The 11161-nt window shown below is 46.2% G+C and overlaps 1 protein-coding gene across 3 annotated transcripts in view; it reads left to right on the top strand.

Moving 5' to 3' along the window:
• The window catches only part of LOC138170835 (zinc finger protein 420-like), a 72493-nt gene extending 68491 nt beyond the window's left edge, over window positions 1–4002 (top strand). For all 3 annotated transcript variants that reach the window (XM_069100337.1, XM_069100335.1, XM_069100336.1), the window contains one exon: window positions 992–4002. In XM_069100337.1, coding sequence (XP_068956438.1) covers window positions 992–3489 — 2498 coding nt within the window. In that variant the 3' untranslated portion in view covers window positions 3490–4002. The remainder of the gene's footprint in view (window positions 1–991) is intronic.
• Window positions 4003–11161: the final 7159 nt, after the last annotated feature.

The raw sequence follows: 11161 nt of genomic DNA, 5'->3' as shown, positions 1-11161 counted from the left end.
CCTCCTCCCCCTCCTCCTCCTCCCCCCTCCTCTCCCTCCCCCTCCTCCTCCTTCTCCTTTGTCTTCTTCATCCTCTTGTCATCATCATCATCATCATTTCTTATCATCATCATCTTCTAGCAATTTCCTCCCTCTGCATAGAAGGACCCAGAGATAGTTAGACAGATAGTGGAGTGCAGAGAACACAGGAGGAGGAGCCCAGACATTGGGTCCTTGTCTCAGATCTGTTACTAATTCACTTTATTACTTTAGGGAAATCATGTCAGTTCTTGGAGCATCCAGTTCCCTGTCTTTCAAATGAGGCACTCATGACATTCTAGTTCTAATGGGCTAAAAGCTCAATGAATCCAGAGAATCAGAGAACTGGAGGTGCCTCAGAGGCCATCTCACCCAGCTCCCTTTCCCTCCCTAACAGGTGGTCTGTGCAGCCTTTCCTTGGAGGCTCCCAGTGTAGGGGCACACCCACACCCTCCAAGGGAGTCCATTCCACTTTGGGGCATCTCCATCCCTTAGGAAATGTCTGCTTAGTCATGCCTACAGAGGCTTTTTGATAACTTTCACCCATTATCCCTACCTCTGTCATCTGGATCCAAGCCCTTTGAATTCCCTCAGACCACTCTTGTCTCCCCTAGAAGTTTGTATGTTCATGAACTTGTTCAGCCTCCTGTCCTCACAAGTCACAAACTCAAGGCCCTTCATCAACCTTGTTGCTTTCTTCTCTACACTCTTCCGCTCTTTCTGCATCATTCTTAAAATGTGATTTCCTTAGCTGAACACACAACTCCAGTTGTGGCATAGCCAGGGCAGAGTGTCAAGGAATGGTCACCACCATAGCTTGGGACACTTGCCTCCCTTAGTGCTTGCTAGAGTTGCCTTAACCTTCTTGACTTCTGCTTCTCTCTGGGCTAGGAAGATTCATGAGTCTGGTAAGGGTTGGGCTGGCTTTTTTGCTTACTCAATTTAAATTATTTTCATTCCTAATTTATTTCAGCTTGGGAGTCTAAACTTAAGAATCAGGAGTCACCTCAAAATCAAGAAGTGGGATCACCAGACACATTAGGGGAGAGACTCCCTGAAGATGTCCTCCAGGGCTCCCTATTTGTGGGAGATGCTGCCCAAGAGATTCCATTATGGAAGCAAATGGGAAATGTTCCAAAGGAGACTCCAAGGAAATTCCTTGTTCATGAAAGTGGTTTCAAGAAATTGATTGTCTTCCACAGTAAAACTCCCAGTGTGCACATAGGCCATCACTGTATTGATGTTGGGAAAAGTTTCAGTCAGAGCATCTGTGGGCTCAAGAGATCATGGAATGATAATGAATTTAGGAATCTCACAGCCCTTATTCAACATCAAAAAGCAAATGGGCAAGAGAAGCCTTTTGATTGTGAGGAATTTGGGAAAACTTTCAGTCAGGATGTACATGTTATTCAACAAAAGAGAATTCCTACTGGAGAGGAACCTTATCAAAGTAAGGAGGGTGAGAAGACCAGGGAAAACTCCCACCCTACTCAAGATCAGATAATGCATAATGAAGATAAACCTTACAAATGTAAGGACTGTGAAAAAATCTTTGCCAGCCATTCATGCCTCATTAATCATGAAAGAATTCATTCTGGAGACAAACTCTTTGAATATAAGGAATGTAGGAAGGTCATCAGGCAAAGCTCACCTCTTGTTCAACATCAGAAAGTTCATGGTGAAGAAAAACCTTATAAATGTAAGGAATGTGGGAAGGCCTTCAGACACAACTCAGTTCTTGTTCAACATCAGAACATTCACTCTGGAGAGAAACCTTATCAGTGTAAGGAATGTGGGACAGCCTTCAGCCAGAAGTCATACCTTACTAAACATCAGAGTATTCATACTGGAGAGAAACCTTATCAGTGTAAGGAATGTGGTGCAGCCTTTAGGCAAAGGTCGTATCTTACTAAACATCAGAGAATTCACACTGGAGAGAAACCTTATCCATGTAAGGAATGTGGGACAGCCTTTAGCCAAAAGTCATACCTTACTAAACATCAAAAAATTCATACCGGAGAGAGACCATATCCATGTAAAGAATGTGGGGCAGCTTTTAGGCAGAAGTCACATCTCAAGCAGCATCAGAGAATTCATGCTGGAGAGAAGCCTTACCCATGTAAGGAATGTGGGACTGCCTTCAGCCAGAGGTCATACCTTACTAAACACCAGAGAATTCACACTGGAGAGAAACCTTATTCATGTAATGAATGTGGGATAGCCTTCAGCCAGAGGTCATACCTGACTAAACACCAGAGAATTCACACTGGAGAAAGACCCTATCAGTGTAAGGAATGTGGGGCAGCATTTAGGCAGAGGTCGCACCTCATTCATCATCAGAGAATTCATACTGGAGAAAAGCCTTATAAATGTAGGGAATGTGGGAAGGCCTTTAGGCAGAACTCAGTCCTTGTCCAACATCAGAGCATTCATGCTGAAGAGAAACCTTACCAATGTAAGGGATGTGGGAAGGCTTTCAATTGCAAATCACACCTGACTAGACACCAGAAAATCCATACTGGAGAGAAACCTTATGAATGTACTAGATGCGGGAAAGCCTTTAGCCGGAGCCTAACCCTCATTGCACATCAGAACATTCACACAGGAGAGAAGCCTTATAAATGTCAGGAGTGTGGGAAGGCTTTCAGGCACAACTCAGGCCTTACTCAACACCAGGGAGTTCATACTGAAGAGAAATCATACCAATGTAAGGATTGTGGGACTATCTTCAGCCAGAAGTCATACCTCGCTATACATCAGAGGATTCACACTGGAGAGAAACCTTATCAATGTAAGGAATGTGGGACAGCATTTAGGCAGAGATCACATCTCATTCAACACCAGAGAATCCACACTGGAGAGAAACCTTATAAATGCAGGGAATGTGGGAAGGCCTTCAGGCAGAACTCTGTCTTTATTCAACACAGAAAAGTTCATACTGAAGAGAAACCTTTTCAGTGCAAAGAATGTGGGAAGTCCTTTAGGCAGAACTCAGTCCTTATTCAACACCAGAGGATTCACACTGAAGAAAAACCTTTTCATTGCAAGGAATGTGGGAAGGTCTTCAGGCAGTACTCAGTCCTTGTTCACCATCAGAGAATTCACACTGGAGAAAAGCCTTACGAGTGTATCAGATGTGGGAAGGCCTTCATTCGGAGATCAGACCTTATCTCACATCAGCTAATTCATACTGGAGAAAAACCATATAAATGTAGAGAATGTGGGAAAGCCTTCAGGCAGAACTCAGTCCTTATTCAACATCAAAGAATTCATACAGGAGAAAAACCTTATCACTGTAAGGAATGTGGGACAGCATTTAGGAAGAGGTCATATCTCATTCAACATCAAAGAATTCATACTGGAGAGAAACCATATAAATGTAAGGAATGTGACAAGGTTTTCAGCAACTGTTCAGCCCTTTATAACCACGGAAAAATTCATAAAGGAGTGAAATCCTATGAATGTAAGTAACATAAAAGAGTGTTTGATATATTGCAGCCCTTAATCACCATAAAAAATTCTTGCTGGAGACTATAGATGTGAAGTATGTGGAAAATCCTTCAGGACTCAAATCTTCCACACCAGAGAGTTCACACCAGAGAAAACATGAATGTGTAAAGATATACAACCAGAGGATTCTTGTGCTGGGAAAGTCTTCAGTTTCCCCAAGGGAAGGTTTCATTGAGCATCATCAAGCTCTTTGAATATAATGACTGGAAAAAGTCTCTGGTCAGAGGTCTACCCTGTTTTACCATCATATGGTAAATGGAGGGAATTTCTACAAGTATAAAAAATGTGGGGGAGATGTGAGTGGTCATGTCTAAACCCCATTCTTCATGACCTCAAAACAGCAAGGAATACTGCAAGTAAAGGAACAGAAAAATAAAGAAGAGGGAAAGGGGAAGAAACATTCATAATGAGAACCTGAAATACCAGCAAAGAGAATAAAGAAATTAGTAAATAGAAAAGAACTCAATGACATGGCTTAAAGAATCAATCAGTATTTATTAATTGTCTACTGTGGGCCTGGTTCAGTGCTAGGTGCCGGAGATACAAAGACAAAAATATCTGTCTCTGCCATTGAGGTGGTTACATTCTAGCCAGGGGCAGTGTGGGGGGTGGGGAGGAGACAATATACATGTACATATGTATGCAAACTACATATAAAATAACCACAGGGTGATAAGGGTGGGGCTTGGGCAGGCAGTCCCCATAGTTGGAGAGATCAGGAAAGGCTTACTTTAGTAGGTGGAATCTGATCTGAAATAGGAATTCTAAGATGCAGAAGTGAGGAAGTAGGAGTGCATTTCAGATATAGGACACAGCCAATGCAAATGTTTGAAGACAGGAAATGGGGAAAAATACAATGTCTCAGTAACAACAACTAGACCCCATGAAGTGAGTATAAAACCAGCACAGGTGCCCCAAAGCGATTGCGCTTAATTTCCAAAATTAAAGGAGATTAAAGCTCTTTTAAAAAACTGAAAAGATAAACTGATTGGGCTGTTTGGAACAGAAGGCGGAAAATCTTAAAGCTATTAATAGGGACTGAAAGGAGAATGTGTAGAGCCTTCAATGATTCAGTCAATCGGTAAGCACTTATTAAACACTATGTGCCAGCTACTTTTCGAGGTGTGGGAGATGATACAAAGAATGAAACCTTCCCTGGTCATTGGGAACTGGCATCCTAATGGAGGAAATAAGTATATGTTTGGGGGGGGGGTGTGTGTAGTGAATAAATACAAATTTATCTAACATAGTTAAATACAGGGCAGTTTGGGAGGAAAGGCTTCATACAGAAGATAGGACTTGAGCTGGGTCTTGAAGGGAGGGACTCTAGGAAGCAGAGGTGAGGAGACTGAGTGTACTGCTTGTGGAACAGAAGGCAGTTTTGACTGGCCTGCAGCATGTAAGAGGAGTAATGCACAATGAGGCCAGAAAGGGTCCATGCTGTAAACCATTTAAAAGCTAAGCAGAAGAGCATATATTTTATACTAGAGGCAATAGGAAGCCAGTGGAGTTGGCTGAGTAGGGGAGTTCCATGACTAGATCTGGACTTAAGGAAGGTGACTTTGATAGCAGTGTGTAGGTGGATTGAAGTGGTGAGAGGCTTGAGTCAGGGAAATGGAATAGTAGACTGGCTGTAATCCAGGCAAGAGGTAATGAGGACCTGAACTAAGATGGGACCTAAGGTCAGATTTGAGAGATGTTGTCAAGGTAGAATGGCAGGAGTACTGCCTTCTGACTGGATCTGTGGGGGAGGAGAAGCCAAAGATGAGAACCTAGGAGACTAGAGGAGGGGGTTCCCTCCAACAGAAATGGGGAACTTTGGAAGAGGGGAGAGTTTGGGGGGAAAGCATATGAGCTCGCTCTGGGCCATGGTGAGCTGGGGATGTCTCTGGGCTATGCAGCTGGAGATGCCCAGTGGACAGTTGATGGTGCAGGATGCATGCATGTCACACATGTGGAGACATGCATCCTGTGTGTGTGCATATAGAAATATGTGCATTTATCTCCATATATACACCTACACACATCTGTTGGTCATCTGCATGGAGATGATAGTTAAGCCCTTGGAAGCAGATGAGGTTATTGAAGACGTATAGAGGGAGAAGAGAATAGAGCCTAGGACAGAGACTTAGGGAGGAGTGACATGAATGGTGAGCCAGCAGAGGTGGAGGGTGGTCCCATCACCCCAGGGGGAAGAGACCCAGAAGAGAGTGTGTCACAAAATCCCAGAGAGGAGAAGGAAGGCGGTCAACAGTGCCACTGCTGTACCTGCAGGAAGGTGGGAGTCTTGTATTGGTCCCTGTGATGCCCTTGTGTTCTGCAGTTGTTCTTGGCTTTTCTGCACGTGTGTGTGTATGTGTGTGTATGTGTGTGTACGTGTGTGTGCGTGTGTGTACGTGTGCGTGTGTGTATGTGTGTGTGCGTGTGTGTACGTGTACGTGTGTGTGTGCGTGTGTGTACGTGTGTGTGTGTGCGTGTGTGTGTGTTCGGTAGCATGGTGCTTATCTTTCGCTTTTTTCTGCATGTTCTTCACAGAGTAAAATGAAGCCGTTCTCTGTGACCTCCCTTCTGCTTCCTCTCCAGCAGACTGGCCACAAATCCCTTTGTCTTTATTCTCTCCCTGGCTGCTGGTTCCTTCCCCATTGCTTGCAGACACACCCAAGGCTTCCTCCTTAAAAACCTTCTCAAGCTGGTGTCCAGAAGGTCTCCTCTCGTCCTTAATCTATGTCACGGAGAAAGCTTGCCTACATTCACGGCCTTGGCTTTGTCCATATTCCTTCACTTCTCAGCCTTGGATAGTCTGGCTCTTGGCCTCCTCACTGCACAGACAATTGGTGATCTCAGGGTGTCTTTTCAGAATCGCATGGGACACTGAGGACTGCCCTCTCTGCCTGGGCATCTTCTGCTTTGGGGGTTTTGGGGATGCTGCTCCCTTCCTACCTGTCATTCTCAGTCTCCTTTACTGAATGGCATTATTCCATTATCATCTTATCTGATCACCAGCCATACCAGAATCTAAGTGAGTGGCCCTCTGTGGCTCTGTCCTGGGCCTTCTTTTCTCTTGATGCTCTCTCTTTGTGACATCATCAGGTCCCAGGGTTTCATTATTCCTATCTGGATCTCTCCCACATTTGTTTCCCACACCAATTTCTCTCCTAGGAGCGCCATTCCTGCATCCCCAGCTGTCTGTTGGACATTTTCACCTGGATGTACCATGGACAGAGACCACCCTCCTCCTCCTTCCCCTCTTCCTCCTCCTCCTCCTCCTCCCCCTCTTCATCCTCCCCCTCCCATTTCTTTTCCTCCTCCTCTTCCCCCTCCTCTTTCTCTTCCTCCTCCTCCTCTGGCTGCTCCCCCTCCCCCTCCTCCTTCTCTTCCCCCTCCACCCCTCTTCCTCTTCCTCCTCCTCCTACACCTCTGCCATTCATTCCTCTCTGCAATCCCCTGGCACCAAGATTCTTCCGGTTGCCAGTGGTGTCTGTCTACACTCCTCATTCACACTCCTCCCACAGCCCAAGCTCCGACCAGCCCTTTGTCTCCACCGCACAGCCGCTGCCCTGATCAGACTGTTGCCAGCTCTGACCTGGATGGTCACCATTGGCTCCTAGTTGGGTTTCTTTACTTTGTCTCTCCCTAATCCCAGCTGTTGTTCTCCAGCACAGGACTCAGAAAACCTCAGTGGCTCCCCATTACTGCAGGGATCACACTTGCCGCCTTCCCCGGGTGACCTTCAGAGCCCATTATGACTTGTTCTCAGTGTACCTTCCCAGCTTCATTCACCCTCTTCACCTTTGTCCACCCTGCAGCCCAGCCCAAAAGCCCTTGTCACTAGGCTTCACACACAACACTGCCTCCCACCTCCATGTGTGTGTCCAGGCTCTGCACAGACTCCAGGCTCCCTCCCCATGCCTAAAACATCCACCTTCCTCACTCTGTAGAGCCCCTAGTTTCTGCCAAGACTTAGCTTAAGCACCATCTTCTAAGTGACCCCACCCCTGCTAGTTTTTGCCACCCCCATTGTCTCATGGGTAATTTGTATTTACTACGTTCCACCTTCCCCTGCTTGGAAGTGGTGCCCAGTGGCTAGAGTGCTGGGCTTAGTGTAAGGAAGGTCTGGGTTCAAATCCAGCCTTGACCCCTAGTAGCGGGGCAAGGTCACTTAACCGCTATCTGCCTCGGTTTCCTCATCTGTCAAATGGGATCACAGCAGCACCTGCTTTCCAGGGTTGCTGTCAGGATCAAGTGAGATGATATTTCTAAAACATTTAGCACAGTGCTTGGCACATAGGAGGTGCTTAAAAATGCCTGTTCTTCCCTTTCCTCTCCACACCCCCCCCCCCAAGCTCCCCCAGGGCAGGGACTGTTTTGCTTTTGTCTTTGTATACCCACTGCCTGGCATGCAGTAGGCAATGTTTGTTGATTGGTTTCTTGCTTCCTCTTGCCTGAGGTAAAGGCTGACCTGTATCTGACACACACACACACACACACACACACACACACACACACACACTCACAAGGTATTTACCCTCATTTGAGCAGTCACAAACTATATTCTGGTAGACCCAGGGGATAACCTGAGGAAACTGAGGCAGCCTTGAGATTCTCATGGAAGGCCAGGTGGGGGGTGGAGAAGGCAGTGAGATTTTCTGGATGGCCCCAAGAACCAGGCCCATCAGGATATACCTAGCCTTTGGGGGTTGGGCCCCAGACAGCACACTGGCAGGTGGGGGTCCTCCAGGATTGTTAGTAAGCCAAGGCTGGAGGATCAGCAGTTTGGTTGGGGTCCTTGTGACTGGGAGGTCAGTCCGTACCAGGGGGTGACGGGGATGTGCTGAATGAAGCATTCCCACGTGCTTCCCCTTTTGGGTGGAGGGTGAGGGATACTTGTTTGCTTTTCTTTCCTAAGATCTTGTTACTTTGTGGATGGAAGGAACTGAGCATTTGAGAGTCATCTCTGTTAATACTCACTTCCATCTCCCAGCGTGTCCCTCCTATCCCTCAGTCCTGCCCCCAGAGCCATTCCTAACCACAAGGAAGCAAAAAGAGGGGAGATGGAGAATGGAGCTCGGCCAGACCAGCTGTCCTGCTGAAGGAGCTGGCACTTTAGACTCTAGGCACGGAGGCTCCCCCTCTACCAAGAGGGTGGGGCGGGGTCTTCTCTGGCCTCTTCCCTACTTGGTGTCACAACAGAAACTTTTCACCTATTTTGCTCGTGTGAGTGTAATGACTGGCCTGACCTAGTATGGGAGGTCTGCACCAAAGACTGTTAAACTGGGAGACAATGCAACTGCTGCTTCCAAGGAACTGCCTCACCTGGTGGGGGGAGGGCTTTTTAAGTCCCAGGACATGCAAGGTGGAATTAATATGGAGCAGTGGCCCCATTGGCACCCTGGGCATCATCCGTCCCATTGGCACTATAGTGTATTTGTAAGGCACTAAATTTTAGCTGGAAGGGACTGGGGATGAGGCTAAAGGAATTGAAATTTTTTTAAGCTGGTTATATCTCTTTGCTAGGGGTGGCCATTCCCACTGATTGTATCCTGGATTGGGGATGGGGGACTATTATTGAGTATATGAGCCAGAGGTTCCCAAAATGAGTGATATAGCTCCCTGGGGGGTGCTGGAACAATCCAAGGGGAGGTGTATAAGCCTTAGTGCCATTAGGGGTGCTGAATAAAAATAAGGGGGGTGGTGGAAGCATAAGGAAAGAAGAGAACATTTCAAAAAATCATTTGTACATGTTTCATATGTTGTGTAACAGAGTTAAATTCATAATGATTGCATTCTTTTCTGCATAAACACACAAAATGCAAGTTATAACCAATCAGTGGTCAAGTCTGACGACAGGACTTAAAAGCAGGTATTGGCAGGTAAGCACGTGGCTTATTGTGCATCAGCAGGAATATGTGCATGTAATGACTTGTTTATAATATGATACTATAAGGTTACATGATGCAAGCTGTGCAGCATCAAAATTTCAATGCAGGAAAAAACCAGAAATTTACAGTAAATTATTAAATTTAAGATAAGACGTAAAATTTTAAGATATTTTTTGAAATGGTGCAAATTTTTTAAAAAGCATTAAAAGGTTACAGAAAGTAGCTTTCCAGGAGGTGCTGAGTAATTTTTTAAAAGGGGGTGGTAGGCCAAATAACTTTGGGAACCTCTGAGCTAGACCTTTGGGAGTGGGACCATAAAAGGAAGCAGAGAGTTAAAAAAAAAAAAGGGCAAGCTCCAAAGCTGGAACAGACCTGCGTCCTTTGGTGGGGAGAGGAATACGGAGACTGAACAGGTGCAGGGAGGAGAGGAAGACACAAGCTGCCAGGCCAAGCCCTTGGAAAGGGGCACCAGATGCCACTTGCATTCTGGACGAGCAGGGAAAGTTCCTGGCCATTCGTATTCACTGCCACTCTGCAAACCATTCTGCAGTGTGTGGGTGTGTAGTTTGGGGATTTGGAGCTTTTATTGCCCGTCCTATTCTGCCTCTGAAGGAGCAGACCATCTGTCATGGCTTGCTAGAAAACCCAACACCCAGGTTCCTGACGTAAATGCCCTAAACTTTGCACTGGAAAGCAAGACTCAAGTCTGTTCCCTTCAGCTGTAGCCAAGTTATTTCAGGATGAAAGGATGCTGTCAGCATGCCTGGAGTTCATACCGACTTTTAAATGCCTGTTTACCCCTTCAACCGTAGAGTTCATCCTGCTCATTTATTTTCCCTGTTGCCTATGTGCATTATTGCTTGCCACTGTCTTACCTCAAATCCCTGAACTGAGAGCATTCCCTGTTTCCCAAAATTACAATCGTGTGTCTGCCATACTGCCTGGCCCTTTTTGCCACCACAATCCTTAGGACCTGGACCTCTCAAGCCCCTGGGTCCCACACATCTGCAATGGGCTCTTTGAGAGGTGCATCTATAGAATGGGTGGGGTGGGACACCAGGGCAAGAAAAGTCCTGGGGCTCCTGAGGAATGTCACACCCTGAAGCCCCGCCCATTGAACCCTTGGCTGGTGCCTGAGCAAGCCCCCTGCTTCTGGAAGGACTAGGATAGGCAAATAGGTCATACCTCTATCCTGGATGGATCTGCTTTTCACACAGTTGTTAAGTATTGGATGGTCTGTGAATGTCTCATTTTGTTCCAGTCTCAAGAGGGAAACCCTAGACTCATGATCTTTCTCCCCAAACCCTCCCCTCTTCCCAATGTCACTATCACTGTAGGGTAGGTGTAGGGAAAATAAACAATCCTTCCAGTCCCTAGGGCTCCCAATGTCCGAGCCATCCTGGATTCTTCACTTACGCTCACTCTACATGACCAGTCCATCACCACATCTTATCATTTCTACCATCACAACATTTCTTGAATATGCCTCCTTCTCTCCTCTGACACAGCCCTCACTAAGTCCCCAAACAGAAGCCAACTCCATGAGATAACAAGAAATGCTAAAACAACATCGACTGAGAAAAAATAGAAGAAAATATAAGCATCCAAGGAAACAATCACTTACTGCTGGTCTACTGTGTGCCAGGCACCATGTGCTAAGTGCTTTACAAATGTTATCTGGTCCTTGCAACAACCCTGAGGTGGGTGCTGTCATTATCCTACTTTATAGGTAAGGAAACTGAGGTAGGCAAAGG

The sequence above is a fragment of the Petaurus breviceps genome, unplaced genomic scaffold (genome assembly GCF_028583685.1).
Source record: "Petaurus breviceps papuanus isolate PSGF00001 unplaced genomic scaffold, PetGlider_PUasm1.0 398, whole genome shotgun sequence".
NCBI lineage: Eukaryota > Metazoa > Chordata > Mammalia > Diprotodontia > Petauridae > Petaurus > Petaurus breviceps.
The sequence above is the reverse complement of the archived record's forward strand: the minus strand, read 5'-3'. Positions and strand labels throughout refer to the sequence as shown.